Below are 26,943 nucleotides of genomic sequence, written 5' to 3' on the forward strand. Positions count from 1 at the left end.
CATGTTCTACATAAATAAACCCCTTAGATTCAAATCTCAAATTTACTAAGAATCGGGTCTGACTGTAAGGTTGTTTTTCCTGATGATGATCCTCAGCGATTTGTGGCGCATGAGATTTGAATTGTATTGGTCCTTTTATGCTTGAACTTGCAAATCCAACAAATCTCCATAACCAATTCAGTTCACAAATGAAACTGTTTCAAGCGCCTTGTTGGATTTGCGAGTTCATGCGAAAAAAGACCAATACGATTGTAATTCCAACACTTTTTCACAAATATTCCTATTGTTTCAGGGTCCTTTCATTCAGATGGTAGAATCCAAAATAAAGAAAGCTTTGCCCAAACACCGCAATGTTTAACTCATAGACAGTGATGAAGCTGCGTTTATTTATAAGCATCATGATTAAGGCTAGAGGAATATAAAACCTTCCACATCCAAACACGCTACTGATTTGGTCATCTATTATGTTTGATTTGACAAACACGATTCTTAGTAAATCCATGATTTGTATGCCTGTAAATTAGGGGTGTGCACCGGCCACTTTTTGTGTTTTGTGTTTTGGTTTTGGATCTGGATCTTTCTTCGTGTTTTGGATCTGGATTGGTTTTGCCAAAACCACCCTTCCGTGTTTTGGGTTCTGGGTTTTGTGTTTTGGATCTGTATTTTTTTTAAAAAAAAGCATAAAAACAGCTAAAATCACAGAATGTGTTGATTTTTCTGCTCCTATGCTATTATTAACCTCAAAAACCTTAATTTCCACTCATTTCCAGTTTATTCTGAACACCTCACACCTCACAATAGTGTTTTTATGTCCAAAAAGTTGCACCGAGGTAGATGGACGACTATGCTAAGCGACACGAGTGGGCGGCACAAACACGTGGCCCATCTAGGAGTGACACTGCAGTGGCAGACAGGATGGCAGTTTGAAAAACTAGGCCCCAAACAGTACATAATGCAAAGAAAAAAAAAGAGGTGCAAGATGGAATTGTCCTTGGGCCCTCCCACCCACCCTTATGTTGTATAAACAGGACATGCACACTTTAACAAACCAATCATTTCAGCGCCAGGGTCAGCCACACGACTGTGGCTGAAATGATTGGTTCGTTTGGGCCCCCACAAAACAAGCTGTTTGTGCAGGGCAATTAATCTGGCCCTGCACAAACTGGCTCTACGGAGGCAAGATGTCGTCCTCATCCTCCTCATTCACCGATTCCTCACCCTCTTCAGTGTTGTGTACATCCTCATCCTCACAGACTATTAATTCGTCCCCGCTGGAATCCACCACCACAGGTCCCTCTGTACGTTCTGGAGGCTGGTCTCCCTGGAAAAGTTGATAATTCATTTTTATGAACATCATCTTCTCCACATTTTGTGGAAGCAACCTCCTACGCCTTTTGCTGACAAGGTTCCCGGCTGCACTAAACACTCTTTTGGAGCGCACACTGGAGGGGGGGTAACTCAGGTAAAATAGAGATAGTTTGTACAGGGGCCTCCAAATTGCCTTTTTTTCCTGCCAGTACATGTACGGACTGTCTGACACGCCTACTTGGATGCTGTCACCGATGTAATCCTTTAACAGACAGAAGCACGCTTGTCGCTGCTGCTTTAAGGATGCAGGTGCGGCTACAGCCCACACATTTCACAAAGACAGGAAAAAAAAGAATTTTTTTATTGTTTGTGGAGCGCACTTTGAGGGTTACATCACCCTTTAACAGACAGACGCCCGCTTGTCGCTGCTGCTTTGAGGATGCAGGTGGAATCTAGACGGGATTTGGAACCGGGGACACACTACCTCCATCAATTGTCTAAATCCCACTGCACTAATGGCGGATACCGGACGCACGTCTAACACCAACATAGCAGTCAAGGCCTCAGTTATACGTTTTGCTTCAGGATGACTGCTGTCGTACTTCATCCTCCTCGCTAGGGACTGTTGGAGGGTCAATTGTTTAGTAAAAGTAGTGGTGTTCCTGCTTCCTCTCTGGGATGATGAACAACTCCCAGTAGCAGCAACAGCACTAGGAGGAAGTGGTTCTTGATCTTTCCCTATTTTATTTTTATCGGAGAAAGTTTGGTCCTCCATTTATGTTATATTGATATATACGTGCGGCTAAGGCACACACAAACACAGAAAATATTTTTTATTTTTGCTGGAGAGTAGTGCACTTTGTGGGTTACACCACCCTTTAAGAAATGAGCCAGCCGGCTCTTTACTTATGGGACACAGGCGCACGCTTGGCGCTGCTCCTTTGTTGATGCACGTGCAGCCTCAGTACACACAATTCACAAACACAGAAAACATATATTTTTTTTGTTTGGAGTGCCCTTTGGGGGTTACAGCACCATTTAGCGGTCAATCCAGCCGGCCCTTTATTTATGGGACACAGGCGCACGCTTGGCACTACTTTGTTGATGCACGTGCGGCTACTGCGCACACAATTCACAAACACAGAAAATATTTTTTTTAATTTTGTTTGGAGTGCTCTTTGGGGGTTACAGCACCCTTTAACGGACAAGCCTGCCGGCCTTTTACTTATGGGACACAGGCGCACGCTTGGCGCTGCTCCTTTGTTGATGCACGTGCAGCCACAGTGCACACAATTCACAAACACAGAAAAAATATATATTTTTTTTGCACTTGGGGGGAGCACCCCTGACGGACAGAGCACCCCCTGGACAACACTACAGCACCCCTTTAGGATTGGGACACTGCACAGGACTTTGGAGTGGACACAGCCCCTATGGACAACTGACTGCACAACACAGTCCAGCCAGCCCCTATGGACTTTGAAGTAGTGGACACAGCCCCTATGGACAACAGCAGCACAGCGCAGCACAGCACAGCACAACACTACACTACACTATACAGCCCAGCCAGCCCTAACTCCCACCCTCCCTCTTCACTGTCCACAGCCGAGTGAGAAAATGGCGCCGACGCGGGTACCTTATATAGGATCCAAAACCCGCGAGACCCGGAAGGCGGGATGATGACGTTTTGCCTCGATTTCAGATCCGAGTCAGGCGGGAAAAGTCGAGCCTGCCTCGGATCGGGGGGGCTCGGGGGGGGTTCGGATTTCAGAAATCCGAACCCGCTCACCCCTAGTGTAAATGTTAAGGGGTCCGATGTGTGTTTAGTCATGTTTGAGGTGTGATCTGGGTGCGATTTTGGCTTTAGAAAATACCAGATTTGCAAAATCACTCCAAAATTACCAAAAGACACCGATTCTTAATAAATGTACCCTTTAGTGTGGCCAGAAGATGACTGCAACACAGGCTGATAGTGGTCATCTATGGTCACCATCCAAATGATTTACCAACATATCGGATAATGATTTTTTTCAATTTATTATCAAGCATGGGGGTTGTTCATCATTGTCCATTAAATTGGAGACAAAGTAGCACATGGGACAACTTGGAAGAACATAGTAGCCATACCGCCCAACTATCCAGATTGAGGCGTGATCGGGCTGAAAGTCTGGGAAATATGGGCCCGTATCAGAGATAGATGCAGTAGCACAGTCGCTGTGTCTTTGTACTCAGTGGCTGTGCGACAATATGCAAAAGCCGTAGGAGGCATCTTAAGTAAAAAAGACGCCCACTGCCGGCATCTACGATCCAATGCTGTGTCCAAAGAGGCAGCATTGGATCAACTGCTGGAACATAGGACATTAGCGTGTCCACTGGCTTCGGGATGTTCGGAAAACGTCGCAGACATGCCCACCTTTTTCTGGGTCACTCAGTGTCGCTGCCCCCACACACCAGCAACCTGTAGATCATGCCAAGGCATTTGGGGCACTGCACAATATCAACATACAATTCATTCTATCTGCGTATAATTTTTTTAAATCTTATTTATACTGTAGCACATTTATTGCTTTTATACATAGCAGTTCCTAAACATTATATCTAATAACAATAACCAATTATATTATTACAAATGTATTGCTTTGCAAATTTTCAGGGTACACATAATTCAAATGGGCTGCCAGGGGTTACTCACATAGAAAATAAATTGAGAACCACTGTCCTAGAAATTATTATTATTTTTTTTATTTTAGTGAGCTATTTATTAATTCTACTAGCATTTTATATCTTATTTAATTTTAGTGTCCAGGATCATGAGACTGTGGGCCTGATTCAGAGCCGGACGCTCTGACTGAGCGCTCGCTCTGAATCAGGGCCGGCCTTCTGTTTTTTTAGAGCGGCCTCCTGGCTGCTCGCATAGCTGTGGGTGACCACCCACAGCTATAGCGAGCGGCCAGGAAGATGGTCGCAATGGTCAAGACCATCGCGACCATCGGGCTTGCGATGAGACCCTTGTGGTATGGTCTCGTGGCCGCAAGCCCTAGAGTGCTTTCGGCTCTAACAGAGCCGAAAGCACTCCCACTGACATCACTTGTGATGTCAGTGGGGCGGGCCCCAGACTGTAGGCGTTCCCATGGGTACGCCTCCGTCTGGGCAGCCATGCCCCCGGCCCGCCAACCAAAGGGGGCGTGCTGTCACTCAACATCAACAGCACGCCCCCTTTGGTACGAGACCCAGAGCGACGGCTTGCCTGTCGCTATCCGGGTCTCGCGCATGAGCACGACGAAGCCGCTTGCGAGCGGGTCTGAATCAGGCCCAGAGTGTGCGCCGAACCACTAAACGCATTATTGGATTGGTGTGCATGGGTGCACACCAGTACGATAATCGCTCCATCAGATCAGAGGGTTTATCGGAGTGGCGCACACACGATCTGATAGTGTGTACCAAGCCTAAGACTGACATGCTCACTTACCGGAGGATTTCTTTTCGGGTAAAGAAAGTGCAATCCTAGAAAAGAAAAAAAAAAGTGTAAATCAGTTAATAAGTCAAGCTAGGGAAATGGTCTGATAACATACCGACCAACATAATCTTTTCAGATCAGCTTAATGCTACAGTATATTTCTGTATACAAAACAGGAATTCTAATACTTTAAACACCAAAATAAATACATAAAAGGGTTGGGTCCCATTGTAACAGGAGACATTTCTATTTGTATTCAGTTTAATAGCTTGCATTCTGTCTGGGTTATACATATTATACAAACAAGGCTGTAACCCATTCACGTACTAAACTACCATACATAGCAACAGGTTTAGTTATGTGGCTTTAAGGTGGGAATTCAATTACCCGTGGGGTTTGATGGGTGCAGAAGAGCTCTGGGTTTCACATCCAGAGCTATTTAATTAATCAGCATTTTTCCCAAGCGGTAAACCAGGGATTAACTTGCGCTAACTCAAATTCTATGCAATTGCTAGAATTTATGGGTTTTCCTGCATGTTAAAATGTAGGATCTGCATCAGGCTGCATACATCTCTGAATCAAGCCCAGAATGTTTTACATATAAGTTAATATAACAAACAGAAGAACCATTAGATGTTAAGTTATATAGTTACTTTGCAGATACGAGACTCTGATATAGTAAGTAGCAAGGGCGTAACCAGGACTTTGTTGGTCCCATAGCAACATTTTGAAGGAGCCCGTCCCAATGCTTCTAGAGACCCACCTCCCTGTTGTTAATTTTAGGTCTCATAATAGTGCCCTAATTCATTTTCTGAATCATAGTATTGTCCTAGTTCACATGATGTCACATTGTAAGACTGCCAGTATACATTATGCAACACAGTACCCCCACAATTCACATTATGACATACAGTGTCACCAGTTCATATTATGCCACATTACAGTGCCCCTGATCATATTGTGCCACATTATAGTGTCTCCAGTTCCTATTGAGCCACAGTAATGATTTCAGTTCATACTGTGCCACATTACATTGCCCTCTAGTTCATGTTGTGCCACATTAGTGTCCTCAGTCTATATTATATTAGATATAGTGCATCCACTTCATTGTGCCCCAGTTCAATTGTATGTGACACTATAGTGCCCTTCAGTTCATATTATACCACATTACAATGAGCATATCAGATTATACCACATTACAGTGCCCTCCAGTTCAGATTATGCCACATTACAGTGCCCCTTTACCATTCTAACATCAACTACACACACCTCTCGCTGAAAATTGAATGTGGTCAACAAGTCAGGCCCAATTGCTTAGCAAGCAAATACAGGAAATTGGTATACAACTATATCATCTGGGTCTGGGCCCCATATGCATCTGGGCCCCATACCAACGACTCCCCATGCATCCACTATAGCTACCCCCATGGTAAGTAAGAGTAATGCTTTCGGACAATCAGAGGTGGAGGTTCATATACTGCCAGTCACTGTAGCCAGTGCTTTGTTATTTTATAATACATAGGCCCTCATTCAGAGCCGCACGTTAACAACAGTACGCTCGTTGCGTTCCGATGTTGACTAACCGCGCATGCGTCGGTGTTACACTGCGCATGTGCGTACGGCAGATTGCGAGCTTTTTTTCTCTCGTTCCTAAAATAGCGTACAGGAAGTGACATGTCAAATGTGATTGACAGAACAGGGCGTTTTTGGGTGTTGACGGGGGTGGAGATGAAAAAACGCAGGCGTGGCGAGGCGTTTTTGGGGCGTACATACATTAGCAGATGCGAACGTCAAATGTGTTCGGATCGTCTCATACGTCACTGAAACATCCGCTTTCCCTTCAAAATGCTCGCACAGCTTAGGGTCAGGATTACTCGACCACATTGGCGATGGCCTTCTCCTCCGTCCCGGGACTCCACGATGGTGCAGCGATTAATCGCGGCTGGTCAGTAAAGTAATTAGTGTTGGATTGAAATCCGGCTTGGTATGTGTTTGGAAAGCAGTTTTTTGGGATAGCACAAAAGCGTACGCAGGTGGAAATCAGAGCTGCTAATGTCATGATTACACAATCAATTAGCGTACATTTTTGGGGTTTTATTTTGGCCACAATTTGGTGGTTATGGCCTATTGTAACAATAATGTCATCATCTTTTAATTTGCTCCCCTTTTTTTTGGTTTACTGTGGAATTTGCATCGCTATGTGATTTTTTAAACGTTCCTTAAAGAGGCCTTTTTTTTTTTTAAAGAGGGTCAGTTTTTGCGTTTAAGGCCAGGATTAAATGTAACCCATTTGTACAATAATGTCACAATACAATGTCAGTGTTTTGTTTTTAATTTATTGTTTACACACAAACAAATTGGCCTAATATTGTATTGCCTTTTTTTGTGGCCAAGATATTTGATCCAAAAAAAAATATAACATAACTACTAACATAAGCGTAAATACAAAATTTAAAAACATTTCACAAGAAAGGAGAGGGAAGTTTTGACCAGAAAGGAATATGAGCCAAGCACAGAAGGAGTGTGGGAAAAGTCGCCATTGCTGTCACCGTTTTCTCGCCCGTTTGGCTGGGTGAGGGTGGGCGCCAGACCGGGTCCGGGATGCCATCGGGCTGGCCTGTCCAGAGGCAGATGTTGTGGCCTCTGGACTAGGCACAGGGCTAGGCACATTTGGAGGATTGGCTGATGTTGTGCCAGAGGTGGAGGATCCGGATGTTCCGGCAGGAAGGGAGGTCGGCTCCACCATGTGCTGGCGAACGAGCTGCTCCAGGGCATCGGCGATGCGGATGTTGGCCCTGGTATTTTCCGCCAGGGCCTGACCAATGGTCACGTTGGCCGCAGCATTTTGCTCCAGGGCCTCAGCCACCCGTAGCAGACTGGCGTCCATCCTCTGCAGAATCTCCGTATGGCAATCCGATTTAAAATTGAGTTCTGTGAGGAGGCCCACTGCCTGCGAGGGGGCACGCCCTGGACTGGCTTCTGCAGGGTCCTCAGCCGGATGTACTGGTTCCTCCCCTGCAGAGCCAGCAGAAATTCTGCGCCCAAGGCTCCCCTCTGGAGCAGACTCATCCGCCTCTGTCTCTGTTAGGAAATTGGAGAAAAGACTCACATTAGAATCTACATATTGGCACAATAGCATTTCTGAGTTGGTGACATCACAAGACTTACCTTGGCCAACATGAGGAGCCGCAAAGTCTGGCATGTCCGTATCCATGTTGGACACGCCAAACACCTCCACAGCCTGCACACACCCCTGTGCCATCTCTTCTAAGTCTGTCAACTCCAATGACACAGGGGTGGGACCCCCACCTGTCCCCCTTGCATGCCTAGCCCTGTCGGCAAGTTTTTGTTTGAGACGATATTTGAAGTCTGCCCATCTGTGGAATGAAATTGGAACCATTATCCTTTTTTTTACAATGGGGTTTGTTTATAGGATGGGAAAGTGTTTACTTACCGCCGTTTGACATCCCGGGCTAGACGGACATAATCACCCACCCTATTGACAGCAACGGCGACCTCCTCCCACATTCTCCACTTCTGGCTTTGGCTCATATTCCTGGCTGCCTGGGGCAGGATGTCAACGCACTTCTGGATCAAAACCTCCATCTCCTTGCTTGTGAAATGTGGCTGCCTTTTTTTTTTGCCAGCTTTGGCGGGTTGACTGGGGCCAGCAGTCTCTTCCATGTCATCCTCCTCACCTATTTGGGTAAATATGCAGATTTAGCCACTTCACAACTTGCACAATATTATGTTTTAAAAGAATCATTGACACAAAATGCATGAAGGCCTTACCGCCGCAATTTTGACCATTGTTTCCCTGGTTTGAAGCCATGTCTCTGCTTCCAGCATGAAATCATCCAGAAATTCTATGTGATTTCATGACGTATTTATACATGCGTCCTTAGTTTGCGGCCGCATCATTGATTGTGCGTCCCTATGATTCATCCTTAATTTGTGCGGGAAAATAAACACTATTTATGGCTTGGTGTGTGTGGAGTCGAGGTGGGGTTGTTGGAGCGTTGTCGGTTAAGTGGTTTGGATTTGGTTGTTTGCGGTTGGAGGATTTGGCAGAGTTGGTTTTTTGTTTGTTTTTGCTACATTTCTTTGGTTTTTCCGTTCGCATTTTTTTCATTTTTTCCACATCCTTTCCTGATTTGGTAAGTTTTGTGCATTCAAATTTGTGGCCAATTGGTGTATTCTTCTGTTTTGTGGTTCGTTAATTTGTTTAACACTCATTTCATCTTTTTTAGTTTTTTTTGGTTTTCGGACCCAAAGAAGTTTTTTGTGGAAATCTTATATATTCGAGTTGGGTAAGTCCATTTTTTGTCTTGCATTTGCGAATTAATTACCGCATTTTTGACTGTTGGTGTAGCGACTTGCATTTGCGATTTAATTACCGCATTTTTGACTGTTGGTGTAGCGACTTGCATTTGCGAATTAATTACCGCATTTTTGACTGTTGGTGTAGCGACTTGCATTTGCGAATTAATTACCGCATTTTTGACTGTTGGTGTAGCGACTTGCATTTGCGAATTAATTACCGCATTTTTGACTGTTGGTGTAGCGACTTGCATTTGCGATTTAATTACCGCATTTTTGACTGTTGGTGTAGCGACTTGCATTTGCGAATTAATTACCGCATTTTTGACTGTTGGTGTAGCGACTTGCATTTGCGATTTAATTACCGCATTTTTGACTGTTGGTGTAGTGACTTGCATTTGCGATTTAATTACCGCCTTTTTGACGGCTTATTCATCATATAATCCAGTTTTGCTTTTCCCTTTTCCATTTTTTGGGTCCATTTGAACCCTATTTGACGTACGGTGTGCAATGTCGTTTTCATCGATGGCCAAATGTGTGTTTCCGCTATTTTCTGTGTTGGCTTGCAACAATTTTTAAACAAAAAAAACACTCTCTAAATTTTTGAAGTCTCATTGTTGGCTTTTTTACAGTTTATACGTATCATGACAATACCCCGGCATGTAAGCAGCTATGGATGGTATCAGAAAGCTAAGTTGTTTTTTGTTACTTTTGGGGTGGGTCAAAAGCCTTACATTGTAAACTTTGAATTTCAGGTAGATCTGGGGCGAATTGTTCTGGCCCTGCTCCCGGAAGACGACCAACCTCAAACTCGTCCCAGGCGTAGGCATCGTAGGCATGCAAGGCCCCAGATATTTCCAACACGTGTCACCCTTTTTGGAATGCCCGATGATGAGGTTTTAAGACGCTACCGTCTACCTCCCAAAATCATCATAGACACTCTCTCATTAATAGAAAGTGATCTTGAGCGGCAAATTGACAGTCCAACAGCAATACCACCACTGACGCAATTTATGGCGGTGTTACATTTCTGTGCCTCAGGATCGTTTCAAACAACGGTGGGAATAGTGGCGGGCATCTCCCAATCCTCCTTTTCCCGGATCCTGAGGGCAGTGATGGAGGCACTTTTCAAGCACCTCCATCATTTTATTAAAATGCCTTTGGATATGGGTGCCCTTAGTGTGGCCAAGGCCAATTTTTACCAAATAGCTGGCTTCCCACACATCATAGGGGTTGTGGATGGTACTCACATACCACTTCAGCCTCCAGCACGGCTGGAGGCCATATTTAGAAACAGGAAACACTATCACTCCCTGAATGTAATGGTGGTATGTGATGCCTCCCTCCAGATCCTGTCCCTGAATGCTAAATTACCCGGAAGTGCTCATGACTCCTTCGTCATCCGGCAATCAGGGATATGGCAGAAATTAACCAACCTACAAGCTGGTGATGCGTGGCTTCTGGGTAAGTGGAGACCTTTAGTACATAACAATGTTAAGCTTGATACACAGTGTTCCTGATGTGGTCTATTTTTGTTCACAGGAGACAGTGGATACCCTTGCATGTCCTGGCTGCTCACTCCTTATTTGGCTCCCACACCAGGGCCACAAAGTGCGTATAATTCCGCACTTACAGCCACCAGGCAAGTGGTGGAGCGCTGTATCGGCCTTTTAAAAGGCCGATTCAGATGCCTCCACCGCTCTGGTGGCGAGCTCATGTATGTGCCGGATATGGTGTCGAAAATTGTGGTCCTGTGTGGGATATTTCACAACATTGCCATAAGGAGTGGTGTCCCAATGCAGCCAGAGGATGCCTTACCTGAGGATGGCCCCCCCGAGGTTGGTCGAAGGTCAGTATGTGGGGGGGCCATACGCGATGATGTGGTGGCCAGATTTTTTAGGTAAGTTTGAACAAAACTCCAGTGTTTATACCTAATGTGTTTGTGTTTTTTGGCGAACATCTAATTTATTTTTATTTTTCTCACCATCTTCTGTTTGTTCACATAATCTTTGGCACTCCAACGCTCACTACTTCCTGCTACCCTTACCAAACCTGGATCTGGTCCTTTTGGGCATATATTCTGGAACCCATATCGCAACGCCATGTTTGTGGAATCATGTTGGCATGGTCCTTCGTCAACCAGTTCTTGATTTTGTGTTTTTATTTAATTATTTCTTGGTATGTGTTGTATTTGAATTTATCACTGTGTATTTTTTTTGGGAGTGACCAATTTGTTTTCTCTGTTATGTTGTAAATAAATGTTTGAAGAGTGAAATGGTCTTCCTTTTTTGGGACGTTAACAGCAAGTGTAACCAGGTTAACACAAGTTACATTTGACTAAGGGGTAAACCAGTACTGACGCCAGTTGAGCAAAACTGAAATATGTTTTCAGCTTCCCAATCCACACCAAAAGGAAGCCTGGCCCAACCTTGGGATTTGTAAGATTGGCCTAAGCAGCTTGCGCACCAAGTAGGAACCTGGAAAATGTAGAAATCTGTAATTGACACTACACCCAAAAAGGGAAATTACATTGTTACTGTTATGTGTTTCTGGTGTCTGTTTGACATACAAAGACAAAACACAATCCAACTTTTAAAAAAGGGAAATCCTTGCAGGAACAGTCTACTTATGTCAGGCTAAACTATCTTGGTTTTGGTTTTTAAAAATGAGCCACAACGGATATTTGTCTGAATAAATTTATTTGGAAAATAGAACCAAAAAAAAAAAACTAATGCCGAAGGAGGCCAGACAGCCGGTCGAGGGCCACCAGAAGGCCGATTACATGTTGGCGCATGTGCCCCACAACATCCGCCACCTCTTGCCGACGCCTCTGTTCCTCTGTGGGTGAGAAAAGTGTGTGGGTTAATACAACAATAGGGAATCCACAGAAATTTTTTTAAAAAAAACCAAATCACTCCTAAACCCAAAAACAAAAATAAAAAGGGTGGGCTGGCAAAAATACAAGGCCTAGGTACAAATTCCCACAGGTATGATATGTGTATGCTTAAATCACAAGGAAGAGGTAAAGGCAAACCTTCACAATCAACAAAAGTCAAGCCACAAAAACACGAAGAAAGGCACGACACATGATTACATACAAACAGTTTGTGCTTTAAAAAAAAAATTAAAAAAACATACCGGGAGACAAATCGGGAGCTCCGGCCAAACCTCCATGATCCTCCTCGGAGGATCCGTCATTCCCCAAAGAATGGGGCGGAGTTATGCTGGACTCCGGGGAGGGGGTAATTGGAAGAGGGGTGGGTGGAGGAGAGGGGGAAGTGGGACGGAGGCCCGACATTTCCGGGAGAGGGTCTGGGAAGGATGGGGAGGAGTGGGGAATAGGGGAAAGATTTGGGGTGGAGTGTTGGCTGGGGGTTGGGGAGAGTGGGCGGGAACGCCGTCTGGACGGACGTTGACGGCGGAGTCTTGGCTGTCCCCCTAAAATATGTCAAAGAAATTGCGTTTAGTTTATGGACAAATCCGGGCAACCAAACAAGAAAACAAAAAAACAAAAAAAAAATAAATAAAAAAAAAAGCAGTAGAATTAAAAAATCAGAAATAGAGGGAAAACATGCAGACGCAGATATGAGTACAAATAATAAATAGAACAGACAGGAAAACATGCACACGCAGATATGAGTACAAATAATAAATAGAACAGACAGGAAAACATGCAGACGCAGATATGAGTACAAATAATAAATAGAACAGACAGGAAAACATGCAGACGCAGATATGAGTACAAATAATAAATAGAACAGACAGGAAAACATGCAGACGCAGATATGAGTACAAATAATAAATAGAACAGACAGGAAAACATGCACACGCAGTTTGCCCCACAAACACAAACATTAAAACCACAATACATAACACTTACTTGCCAGGATCTGCATGCGAAAGCATGCCAGCAAGCGGGGCGTTCGCCGTTGCAGGTCGGACCACCTGCGCTCCAGCTGCCCGATGTTGCGGCGTGAGCCGAAGGACCGCAGGCGGGACCGTACCTCCGCATACGCGGAGCGCTTCTGCCGGTTGGTCATGGGTTGAGGCTGGCTGGTGATCCGGCGATCCATGACCTCCGTAAGCACCAGCAGCTCACGCCTGGTGAATGCGGAGGCTCTCATGATGGCAATGGTGTTTTTCTTAAAAATCATTTTTGATAAAGTGTGTAAAAATTTTCTGATTGGCTAATGAATTTTGGAAATTAACAGGAGCAATTTTAGTGGTTAGTGTATGAGTCATGTGTTCGACAGGGCCAGAAATCTCTGGAGAGTTATGATAGGCTTGATGCAGTGACATGCGTAAGCAAATTTAAATAAAGAAATCAACCCAGGGAAATATGCGGGGATCCACAGCAATAGTACAATTGTTTAATTGTGGTTCACATGTTTTTTGAACAATAAAAGCGAATGTTTCATCCGTACGTATTCTGCGGGTAAACACAAACACGGACAAGAGTAAAGTTTCTTGCATTGTGTTGAAAAAAAACAAACAATTAAGCTAATTGATACATTGATTGGCATGATACGATTGATGGAGGTAGGCAGAATAAAGGAGCAGGTAATCGACATCTGACAAGGCCACTTCCTGTTTATACGTGTGCGTGCGTTCCTTTCAAGCCATTTCGGGGATGTACGCTCGCTATTTCGTACGCTCGTTAGTTAGAGGAGGGGTCGTCAGAGTTTAGGGAGGAATTTTAGATGCGAACGAAAATACGAGCGAGCCATTGAATTTAAATATTTTTGTACGTACGCCTAACGTACGTGCGCCCGCTTGCGAGTGGGTCTGAATGAGGGCCATAGTTCCATATGCTGCAGTTAGCTGCTTGAGTCAGGAAGGGCCGGCGATCTCAAATAAACCCAATGTTATGGAGATAGCGAGTCAATCGCTGGGGGCTAAAAAGCACAATTCAATCTGCAGATAAGAGCTCTCTGAGGAGGTGCTGCCCGTGCGCAGCAGCTCAGACTCGCAGCCAGTCTGTAGAGATTGGGCAAAGAGGTTTCCGCCTAAAAAAAAAAATAATTCTATGGCTCAGCGAGCCAATCCTGGTTTTGGAAATACAGGGGACAAAATGAGTAGGTGGTTCTCTGTATTTACCATAACCAGCACTGGACTCTTTCTAGCGGGGGGTGTAATGCCACAGACAGGGGAACCCTTTCACCAAAACATTATACCTGACCGCTAGTCAGCCCAGGCCTGGAGATGTGGGGACCCCCCAATAAAGGTGACCCCTTCTCTAGAGCACCCCTGGCCTGGGCTGACAGCCCGGGGCCATCCCCGGCACCCCTGGCTGGTGGGTGCTGGAAAAAAAAATTAAAAAAAATGATATATATATATATATATATATATATAATTGTCTTTTACAGTTGAACTACAGGTCCCAACAAGCCTCCCCCGCAAGCTGGTACTTGGAGAAGCACAAGTACCAGCATGCAGGGCATTAAGAGCCTGCTGGTACCTCTAGAAATGTTAAAATAAAGACAACACGGACACACACAGTGAAAGTATAGGTTTATTACACACATACACACTTACTCACCTACAATTCCTGGACAGGTCCTCTTGTACAAGTACTGTAGGCATCCAGCGTCTTCTTAAAACAAAACGAGGAGCCCGAACCACAAACTTAGGTCAGGTCAGCCGTGGCATTTCTCTTAGAGATGCCGGGGCTGAACGTTCATTGACAGAGAGGTGAGCCTCCGCCTCTCTCAGCCAATGAACGGTTCTCACCAAATGCCGCGGCTGACCTGTCATTCGGGAAGTAATATCCTTAGAGGATGGTACTAAGGGCCCGATTCAGTCCCACTCGCTAGATGCGTTCACTCGTTGAGAGCCCGATGTTTGCAATCTGCGCATAAGTCGCAGTGTGCGTGCGCGAACCAATCTGTGCGATCGCGAAGCAATCGCCCTTTGTACACAGACTCACTAGAATGATTGACAGGACGAGCAGTTTGTGGGTGGTGACAAGGGTTGGTCGAGGGAAACAGGGGTTTAGTGGTGCGAACGCAAGTGTCTGTGCGTCTTAATGCCATCTCAGAGGCATGCATGAATTTCACACTGAAGCACTCGCAGTGCTTGCGGTAGGGTATGGTCAGCCACAAGTGCTGCATGTGGCTCCAATGGTCCTCGATGTTACCGATTGTTGAATACACTTCCTCAAGATGACGTGTATTACTAAGGGAAAGTGGGCGTCTTAAGACAGGCTGGTAGGCGTCTATATACACACTGCGATCGCACGCCAAGACATAGTGGGGGTGCTAATGCCTTGCGATCGAGGGATTTGCATAGTTTGACAGCTGACGGTTGTAAGTGGGTCTGATTCGGGCCCTAAGTTTGTGGTACAGGCTCCTCGTTTTCCTTGACGCTGGAAGCCTTCTTGGACAAGAGGACCTGTCCAGGTATTGTAGGGGAGTATGTTTGAGTGTGTAATAAACTGGGGTGCCCTTGAGAGTGGGGCCCCTTTATTGGGGGTCCCCACCTCCCCAGGGATCCCGGCCTGGGCTGACTAGCGGTCAGGTATAATGCTTTGGCCGGGGGACCCGGTGAAAAAGGTTCTCCTGGCTGTGGCATTACACCACTACTAGAAAGTGCTGGTTATGGTAAATACAGGGGACCCCTACTCATTTTGTCCCCTGTATTTCCAAAATCAGGATCGGCTTGCTGAGCCCAGTGCTGGTTGTGCTAAATACAGGGGACCCCTATGTCCATTGTCCCCCATATTTACACAACCAGGACTGGGTCTGGTTGTGATTTTAGTTTGGGCCCACGTCTTTTTAAAAAAAAAAAAAAAAAAAAAATGTTATTTCAAAACTTTTGAAGCTTTCTACACACAGATGCATGCACGGATCTCACTGATCTGTGCATGCATCTGTGTCAATCATACTTGCTCATGCTAAAATTGAAAGCATGAAGCAGGTCTATTCATTTGGGGGATTTAAAGTTCGATTTTGAGTGGGAATTAGTATTTGTACATGCAAAATCAATCAAATCACTGTTCAAAATCGAACCAAATCGAATTTGATTTAGAAAAGGCATCTAAAATCGAACTGTAGTAAATGTGGGATTTCTACATTCGATTTGAGGTGAGCTAAATCGAAAATCAAATCAAATGTAAAATCAAACTTTGATAAATATACCCCTTAGAATGGTAAGAAAAAGGAGCCCTGCTCCTGGTTAAACACACCTTCAAAATGATTGCCGCCAATGGACCATGTCTGTGTGTGCGTCTTTTGTCGGTATTGCTTCTGCGCCTTTATGTCAATGATACTACAAGCCCCTCCCTGGTATACAACTGTGAGCCTGCATGTGCAAGGACTGAGATGTCCACTCTCAGCATCTTTAGATGCTCAAATACCACTTGGTCTGTCTTTAGATGCAACCATCGGTCACACCATCGACACTTACACCAGTCCCATGCTAGGTGTATATTCTCTGTCAGAGTATGGCCTCCAATGTGAGCGATTATGAGTCGGTTCACAACCACTTCAGTGACACTTCCATAACACACATATAAGCATGACCATCTCCGTGTGTCTCCCAGGAACACCCAATGCATTAAGACATTTCTGAGCCAATACATTAATCACAACTGCAAGTCTGTGCACGCGGTCCCTGGACACATGTGCAGTAAAAAAAAAAAAAAAAACCTCAACTGTGTCCGACATCAACCTTGTGTGTGACTCAAAAACAGGCCCTGGGCAGCCCATACTTACTTATCAGCTGACAAACATACAATTCATTTCACTGGGTGCACCTTGATCTAAAAGATGTAGCCGCAATAATGGAGAAATATATATATATATATATATATATATATATATATATATTATGAGATATGGTAAGAACTTACCCTTGTTATCTCTATTTCTACGAAGTCCATGGGGTTCCACAGGATACCTTGGGGTATAGGTGTGACGTCAGTCATCGGGCACCAAAGAGTTAAGCTTTCAGCCTCCCAGGACGCACTAGGTCCCCCTCCTATACCCCGCCCCCGAGCCAAGGCATCTCAGTTAGTTACCAAGCCATAGGCCGGAGGAGGAGAAGGAAGAGAGAGAACAAAGATCTGGACACATACAAGAATCACATTATCACCAGAGGGAGACGGAAAACCGGTGACCAGAGCAAAGCCCATCAGCAGCACAGGTGCGACAGGGCGGGAGTCCTGTGGAACCCTATGGACTTCGTAGAAATAGAGATAACAAGGGTAAGTTCTTACCATATCTCATATTTTCTACTTCAGGGTCCATAGGGTATCCACAGGATACCTTGGGGATGTCCCAAAGCAGTATCCTTTAAGGGTGGGGACGCTCCTGTGCAGAAAGGAGAATCCGCCGCCCGAAGGAAGCATCCTGAGAGACGAAGGTGTCAAACCTGTAATACCTCACGAACGTATGGACAGAGGACCACGTAGCAGCCTTGCAGATCTGGACTGCAGAGGCACCACGTCGAGCTGCCCACGAAGGACCCACAGACCTAGTGGAATGAGCCTTCACAGAAGGAGGAACCGGCAGGCCTTCATGAAGATAAGCTTCAGAAATAGCCATACGGATCCAGGCTGCCAAAGTTTGCTTTGAAGCAGGCCAACCCTTTTTACGGAAGCCATAGAGGACAAACAAAGCATCCGACTTCCTAAACGAAGAAGTGCGGTCAACATAAGTCCTTAAGGCCCGCACAACATCCAAAGAGGCCTCACCCACGGAAAGACCCGGTGAGTTAAAGGCCGGAACAACGATTTCCTCGTTAACATGAAACTGGGAAACGACTTTGGGAAGAAACTCGGGCCGAGTGCGGAGCACTGCCCTGTTCCCATGAAAAACCAAGACAGGTGGTCGACAAGAAAGAGCCCCTAACTCAGAAACACGTCTGGCCGAAGCAATAGCCAGAAGGAAAACAGTCTTCGCTGTTAGCCATTTAAGATCCACTGAGCCCAGTGGTTCAAACGGCGGTCCTTGGAGAGCCCTCAGGACCACAGCCAAATCCCAAGGCGCCACAGGTGGAACAAAGGGCGGCTGAATGCGGACAACACCTTGCATAAAGGTGCGCACATCCGGGATTGTAGTAATCCTACGGTGAAACCAGACAGATAGGGCCGAAACCTGTACCTTCAAAAAAGCAAGGCGAAGCCCATGATCTAGTCCTGCTTGCAGGAAGGCGAGAATCCGAGACAGACGAAACTCCCGCGGTGCATAACCTCTCGGTCGACACCACTGGAAGAACGTATGCCACACGCGATGGTATATCCTCGCGGAAGACGGTTTCCGAGCTCGTAACATGGTACGCACCACAGAGCTGGAAAACCCCCGGGACCTCAGCATGGCGACTCAACAGCCACGCCGTCAAAGACAGTCGAGTCAGGTCCGGGTGAAGACAAGGACCCTGAGACAGAAGGTCCGGTCGTAGCGGCAAACGCAGAGGACTGTCCACGGACAGACCCTGAAGGTCTGAGAACCAGTGCCGTCTAGGCCACGCGGGAGCTATCAACAGGACCGTCCCTCCTTCCTGTTTGAATTTCCGGATTACCCGTGGAAGAAGGGAGACCGGAGGGAACAGGTATGCGAACCGGAACGTCCACCGGACGGACAGAGCATCCACCAGAGACGCCCCTTCGTCTCTTGTGCGAGACCCGTACACCGGCAACTTGCTGTTGTGCCGGGACGCCATGAGGTTGATCTCTGGAAGACCCCACCTGTCCACCAGCAGTTGAAAAACGTCCGGGTGCAGGGACCATTCCCCCGGATGAACGTCCTGGCGACTTAGAAAGTCCGCCTCCCGATTTAGCACTCCCGGGATGAAGACCGCTGATATGGCCGGAGGATCCGAGAGACCTCTACGAGAGCCGCCCGACTGCGAGTTCCTCCTTGCCTGTTTATGTAGGCCATGGTGGTAGAGTTGTCCGACTGGACATGCACCGGGTGACCCTGGAGAAACCGATGTGCCTGCTGGAGAGCATTGAAGACCGCACTGAGTTCCAAGATATTTATTGGAAGCTCCGCTTCTGTCGGCGTCCACCTGCCCTGGAACAAGTGTGGACCCGAAACTGCTCCCCAGCGCCGAAGACTGGCGTCCGTTGTCAACAGGACCCAATTTGGAACCCAGAACGGACGTCCCTTGTTGAGGTGAGTCGTCTGTAACCACCAAGCAAGGGACAGGCGAACCTCCGGGGTGAGCACAATCGTCTGGGACTTCAGAGACTAAGGTAGCCCGTTCCACTTGGACAGGATCAGGTGCTGCAGAGGTCTGGAGTGAAACTGGGCGTATTCCACCATGTCGAACACCGACACCATGGAGCCCAGTAACCTCATCGCCGAGTGTAGGGACACCCGGCGGCTGTGCAGACAACTGCGCACCCTTGACTGTAAAGCAGAGATCTTGTCCTCCGTCACGAAGATCCTTTGCTGTCCCGAGTCCAATAAGGCTCCAAGATGCAGAATCCTCCGAGACGGGATTAGAGTGGACTTCTGCCAGTTGATTAGCCAGCCGTGCCGTTGCAGCAGTGCAATGGTCAGGTCCAAGTGGCGTAACAGGAGCTCTGAGATCCTGCCACCAATAACAGGTCGTCCAAGTACGGCAACATGCGGACTCCCTGCAGCCGCAGAGAAGCCGCCATGACCACCATCACCTTGGTGAAAACACGTGGTGCTGTCGCCAGGCCAAAAGGTAACGCCCGAAACTGGAAGTGGTCGCTGCGGATTGCAAACCTGAGGAACTGTTGATGGCGCAAAAGAATAGGGACATGCAGGTAAGCGTCCTGTATGTCCAATGACACCATGTAGTCCCCAAGTTCCAGCGCCAGAATGATGGACCGTAGGGTCTCCATCCGAAACTTCGGTACCCGCAAAGACCTGTTGAGTGCTTTGAGGTTGAGAATCGGACGATACGACCCATTGGGTTTCTGTACCAAAAAAAGATTTGAATAGAAACCCTGGCCCCTCTGGGAGAATGGAACAGGCACTATAACTCCAGCCTGGAGCATAGTGTGCAATACCTTCCGCAGCTCCGTAGCCTTGTTCCGGTCTGATGGTAGACCCGTGGTGAAGAATCGAGCCGGGGGTCTGTGCCGGAAGGAGAGGGCGTACCCGTGGGAGACCACCTCCAGAACCCAAGTGTCTGTCGTAGTGGCCGACCAACACTGGGCGAACTGCAGCAGGCGGCCTCCCACCCTGGGATCCCCCAAAGGGAGGCCCGGACCGCCAGGCCGCAGGCTTGTCATCTGGCTTGGGGGCCGGACGTCTGGTACTCCATGTCTGCTTCCGGGGCTTGACCGATTTCTTAGGGCCAGCCTGTCGAGGAAACGACTGTGGTTTGGGCCTGCCCTGGGCCATAGATGACCGAAAGGACGATAGTCCAGAACCAGAAGGAGCAGCGGCCGACGGGAGACAAGCCGATTTGGCTGCCGCCAGCGTGGCCACAATCTTATCAAGATCCGGACCGAAGAGAACTTCTCCGGTAAACGGCAACGCCTCCAGACCCTTTTTGGAATCTGCGTCCGCCTTCCAGGATCGCAGCCACAAGGTGCGACGAGCAGCCACCGCTGCTGAAGAAATCCTAGACACCAGAGTACTAATGTCTAGGGCCACCTCGTTGATGTAGGTGGCCGAATCACGGAGATTGCCAATCAACTCCGCCTGTTCGGCCGGACAGTCGGAATCAAAAGAAGCCTCTAATGAATCCGCCCAGCGCTCCATCGCTCTGACAACCCAGCAAATGGCCATAGCCGGCCGTGCTGCCCCCCCCCCGCAAGGGAATAAGCGGACTTCAGGCAGATCTCCACCTTGCGGTCCGTAGCATCCTTAAGGGAGGACATGGATGGCATCGGCAATGTGGCACTACGGACAAGACGGGTCACGTGAGAATCCACCTGTGGAGGGGATTCCCACTTTGCAAAATAATTATCCGCGAACGGATAAGCCACCGCCAGGCGTCTCTGCGGCTGGTATCTTTTGCCAGGCTGTTTCCACGCCTCCTCTAAATGGTCCACCAACTGACCCGAAAGAGGAAAGACTGTGGCATCGCCCTTCACATCTTTGAAAAAGGCATACTTAGATTTAGCCGCTGGGGGAACTTCGTCCTCAATCACCAAGGCTGTGCGGACCGCCCGAATAAGTCCAGGAATATATACTTTGGACTTAGCATCAGCGTCCTTAGCATGGAGAGGTTCCTGATCGTAAGGATCCAGAATCTCCCCATCATCAGACGTCCCCTCGTCATCCTCATAAGGAGCCGACAGAGACGCCACCGGCCGTTTATGCGGCCGCATCACAGACTCCCCTTGCAACACATCCGACAAGTGCTGTACAGAACTCATCAGGGAGTTAACCCACGCTGGCTCCTGAGAAACCGGGAGCGGGGAAATAGGGAGACTGTGGGGTACCACCAATTGTCGTGGGAAACCCTGCATGGGTGACGACACCACTGACTGCTGGGACAAACCCATCGGTGTAAACGTGGGCTGCGGAGCCAACTGGCCCACTAAGGCTGTAAGCGCTTGAGCGAAACAAGCCCAGGGCGGCTCCTGTACCGGTGCAGTAACCGTAAGAGGCCGCGCCATAGACAAACACTGCCGGCAGAGGCCCTCCGCGCTACCCTCCCTCTCCGCTAACGGTACTTTACACGTAGTACACTGTAGCCGGAGGGGAAAATCACTTTCAGACATGATGGCACCACGTATGTGACCCCTCTCACCAATTATATATTTAAGAGGCGAGAGACCACCCTGCAGCACCGCACCGCAAGGGCTTAGCAGAAAAAACAGGGACAGTATAAAGCTGACAGTTTAGAAAAAAAGTTACAGGCAGCAGCGCTAGCACAGTCACATACAATGCAGAGAAATAACAATTCCTGCACTAACAGCGCTGATCACTCAACTACACAGACACAGGGCCTGGTAGGACACAGTGCTGCATACACAGACCTGACCACAGCGGAGGAGAGGTATGCGGGGGGACCCAGACCACGATGCTTCCAATGCAGGCTTCCAGCAGCGTTCACCATGCTTCAGAAAAGATGGCCGCCGAGGAGCAGAGAGAAGGCTGGCCTGGGGGAGGAGCGCTGACACAGGGCCAGTCAGCACAGTGCAGAGAGGGCTGTGTGCAGCGGGGGAGGCGCCGGCTGTGAGACAGGGAAGGCGCGCTCCCCTGGCATGCATTTAACCCCTGGGACGCCGCGGCGCTACCGCTCTGCTGCGGTCCGCTGTCCCAGGGGGTAGTGGAAGCGCAGGTTGGTCGCCTGGCTCCACGCTGCAGCCAGTCCCCAGGGAGCCCCCTGCCTGGGGACTTAGGACCATGTGATCAGCGGGGACCCCCCGCGGGACCCCGCTGCTTACCTCTGTCCCCCTTGAATCCGGCCATGGTCCGGAACATCTGCGGTCACCGCTAGCTGTCATCCCAGATGTCCACCAGCATCCCTGGATCAGTACCGGCGTTCTGGTACCGGCGGGGTGTAGGGAAGACAGCATGGACGTTAGGACTGACTGTCCATGCTGTTCATCCAGATGTGCAGCCACAGCTGCATGAAGAAAAAGCTTCAGGGGCTCTTCTAAGCCCCCCTCTAGCAGGTGCCTCCGACTACGGCCGGGCACCAAACGAAACTGAGATGCCTTGGCTCGGGGGCGGGGTATAGGAGGGGGACCTAGTGCATCCTGGGAGGCTGAAAGCTTAACTCTTTGGTGCCCAATGACACGTCACACCTATACCCCAAGGTATCCTATGGATACCCTATGGACCCTGAAGTAGAAATATATATATAAACCAATTACCTTGGATTACCTTGGAATATTATGCCTGCACAAGGAACTATACATATTACTACAACTACGGCTGATGCAGTTATACATAATTCAGTCACATCTCTACTTGCAACTTAAGGGGCGTAACAGGGCGTTCTCACGTCGGCAATGCTCACTTACTGCATGTTGCCAGAACTGCAGGCTATGGAGAGCTGTGCGGAAATGCAATACCAGATCGTGCATTGATAAGAGCGGTTATCAAACCAAGTGGTAGGATGCAGCAGTCTAGCCGCAGGGACGTGTACAACTCTGCATACAAGAGAATATACTAATTTAATTCCAAGCACACAGGGTGGAAGTAATTGCATCTGACTTGTGTTCAACTCTGCATTGGCCCCATTCTGATAGGGAATATCTTCTGTAAGTGTCTTAATTCAATAAATACACCTAGAACAAATGCTTGTAAATAGTCTATGGAACATAAATACAGACCATAGGAAGTGCATTTGGGGACAAGAGTTGTCTCACTGCACTGTGCCAGTGTCTATCAGGATAGTGTTCATGAATGATGAAAACATAGATTTATTGCTTATTTCCTTCCAAAATCTCTTTGTAATGATGCCTTCAACAAACCGATGAGATGAAGTGCAGCAAGAACTCACAGTGACCTTAGAGGCAGCAGTGTGTTAAACACAGCAGTGTGTTCCCAGAAACCATCACTTTCATCCTAAGAACCTGTGCTGGAGAGAAGATGTTTGTGCTGGAGAAATAAGGTCTCAGGGAGCAGTGCACGCTAGTTAGAGAATATTTCATTATTCACCATTTTTAGATAGTTGTCACATATAGACAAAAAACTAGATATCATCATTCATAGTTGTATAAATTCACCACGCAAGTTCATTCATTGTACAAGCTAAATGAATAGCTTGTACAATGAATGGGGGTGTTGGGGGGAGGGGATTGCGGCTGCCTGGTACAATAAAGTTATTTTATTTTTCTTATTGAGACAAGGCACACATGATGTCATTACATAACGTGCACCGCACCACCGACAGGGACCAGCCACAGCATGAAGAGGAGCAGCCAGAAGACACAGGAGAAAGTAAGTGCCTGTGGGCTGGATGTTGGAGCTGTTTGGAGAATCAGAAGGGGTGCTGGCTGGAGAGACACTGTGGGGTTGGAGTTGGCAAAACTCGGGGGGGGGGGGGGGGGGATAGCTCCCCCCGAGCTACCTATTTTGTCAGTCCCAGGCCCCTATAATTAAGAGAAAAAGAATGAAATGCCTAAAGTGGTGCACCATAAAATTAAAATAGAACTTTTATTTACTTATATTAATATTGTCATATGAGACGAATTCAGCAGCGAAAATTTAACAGGTAAATAGTGAAAAAAAGTGTTGACTATAGTGATTTAAAATAATGAATGCAACGATCCTGTATTTCCACATATACATATATTTAATTCACTTTATTGAATGTGTTATATATTACTCATTCTGTGTTATACAATACATATATGGTATCTACTCCTTGCTGTTTATCAGCATACAGTCAGATACCTATGTTATAATTGATAATAAACGGCCATAGACACCCTTCTGAGGTAATTACTGTGGCTGTTACACTATCTAAATCTGTCTTTGACAAATGGGTATATCTAGGAATTAATAAGTGATGTTGTATGATTGCTTATAAACTCATAGTGCAAATCACTTTATTTTGAATAAACAATTATATATCTCTCCTGTGTTTTTTCACTTCACATAAATAAACATATATATCTCCAAATGGTCACTTTCAATGTTGTGTAGATTTTGTATAAATATTGATTTCAACCCTTAACGCAGTGCTCATGGGAAATATATGTAAATTCTATTACAGTGTAATTTCTGGTGTATCTGCTTCTCATGGGACCATGAGTCAGCCCTTCCAGATACTGAGTAAATAACAGGAGGATAATAACTCCCAATATGCAGCCACAGATTACTTATATAACATACAATGGTACAGTTTCCATATCAGTATAACCTGGCTCTCTTAAGTTTTCACAGAGAACATAAGGAGTATTGGATTTTTAGATCACAGTTAGTGGTTACAGGATGCGTCGCGAACCAACACGGCGTTTCGCTTTAGAAGCTTTATTAAGGTCCCAGGCCCCACAATCTCTGATGGCACCCCTGGGTGTGACCAAACTGACACATATTTTGTCCAGGTACACAGTTATTTGCGATTTCTTATACCGCGTATCCACTACCCAATAACAGAGCGATTGCACAATTACGACATCGTAATCGTTCAGTAATCAAGCACATATCTGGACGTAAATGTCGGAAACTACCAACGATGCAGCCGTTTCTATGTCTGCTAGTAGATTTGCTTTTTTACTCTATTCACAACTCTGAATCAGGCCCAGAGTCATTATGTATCTTGAAGAAACAGGTTGTCTTTGCTTAAGCTGGGTACACACTGACAGATATATTGGCCGCCAATTGATTGGCCAATATATCTGGCGCCCGTCGGCCAGTGTGTACCAGCGATATGTCAGTGAACGACGTTCTTAACAGACATATCGCGTCGGATGTGCTGCACAGCTGACGGCAGATATATCAGCCAGAAGCAGATGATGGTCGTTCAGTGTGCATGAATGACCATCATCTGCAGATATATCTGTGCCCTGTGTACCCGCCTTGATGCTGGGTACACACTGACAGATACATTGGCCGATCAATTGATCGGCCAATATATCTGATACCTGTCAGCCAGTGTGTACCCACGATATGTCGGTGAATGTTGTCATTCCCCGACATATCGCATTGACTGCTACACAGCCGATGGACAAATATGTCTGCAGACATATCTGTCCATCGGCAAGTGTGTACGGGCGGTTTGCAGACGAGGAGGGGGACAGGACACGCCCACACAGCGGCAGCCGTGAGGAGGGGGACAGGACATGCCCCGACACACCCGCCGGGACCCAGAGGGCACAAGCAGATGATGGCCGTTCAGGGTGTATGAACGACCATCATCTGCAGATATATCTGCAGATTACTCGATCTGCAGATATATCTGTCAGGTGTGTACCCACCTTTAGACTAGATACTGAGATTAGAAACTCAAGTCAGAATAGTTACTGTATGCTAATCAGAACTGGTTTTCCTTTCATTTACAATGACAGTCAGACAATAGATCAATTTGTTGTCTTTAGATGTCATTTTGATCAAGGCCTATATTTGTGGAAGTCCAAATATGCGAAGTCATTTGGCAAGGCCTTATTGCAAATTAAAATACAAATAAGTGAAGGCTACCATCATGAAGTCTTGACCTAAATTAGGATTCTAGGTTACAATGGATTGAATACGAATTTGGTTATTTAACAAGGTTATGTCTCAGTAGAATGGAATAAGGGTATGTATATCTTAACCACTTAACTGACACAATTATTTCCAAAAAATACAGAAATTGTCAGATTTTTTTTTAGGACTGAATTAGGTCAAGAACATACAAGGAGCCACGGCTGCTGCTTCTATAGGAGTAACAGCACCGGGGGAGGAGAGGAGCGGCCATACTGGGGAAGGAGTGGGTGGGCCGCTAGACACACTATAAATGTCACAGAGCCTGGCAGTCGCTGGATGCCTGGGCCGGGGACAGAGCAGCAGCCGCGGCTACCGCAAGCCTCGGCTTCTATAGGAGTAACAGCGCCGTGGGAGGAGTGGAGCAGCCGCGCAAGAGTGGGTGGGTGCCGGAGAAGGGGGTGGGTGTGCTGCTAGCAGTAGCTGCTGCTTCTATTGAAAGTGGTACCGATAATGAGAGAACTTGGAATAGGTCCAATTGGCACAACAGAGGATATACAATCAATGTCAATGGCGCACTTTTGCTCTTGAGGACAAAGTGCTCGTTTTGGTGCCCACAGTAGAAAGAAAACTTTTGGAAAAGTGGCAAGGATCATTTGACATAATAGAAAAAGCAACAGTCATTAAACATGACAATCACTGAACCAGGGGATAAGGTTAACCTAAGCCTTATAGAATACTAGAAGCCCAACTCCAATTGGGGTCTAAAGACATTTTAAAAATGTTGGAATTAGATATAATTGAAAATTCACATAGTGAGAGTGCTCAAGTCCCATTGTACTAATT

The 26,943-nt window shown here is 46.9% G+C and overlaps 1 protein-coding gene across 2 annotated transcripts in view; it reads right to left on the reverse strand.

Moving 5' to 3' along the window:
• Positions 1–26,943, reverse strand: part of CIB2 (calcium and integrin binding family member 2) — a 75,424-nt gene that overhangs the window by 29,083 nt on the left and 19,398 nt on the right. For both annotated transcript variants that reach the window (XM_088446681.1, XM_088446690.1), the window contains exon 2: positions 4,778–4,812. In XM_088446681.1, the coding sequence (XP_088302807.1) occupies positions 4,778–4,812 (35 nt within the window). The remainder of the gene's footprint in view (positions 1–4,777; positions 4,813–26,943) is intronic.

Source organism: Taudactylus pleione, unplaced genomic scaffold, assembly GCF_031769625.1.
Source record: "Taudactylus pleione unplaced genomic scaffold, aTauple2 ptg000019l, whole genome shotgun sequence".
Lineage (NCBI taxonomy): Eukaryota > Metazoa > Chordata > Amphibia > Anura > Myobatrachidae > Taudactylus > Taudactylus pleione.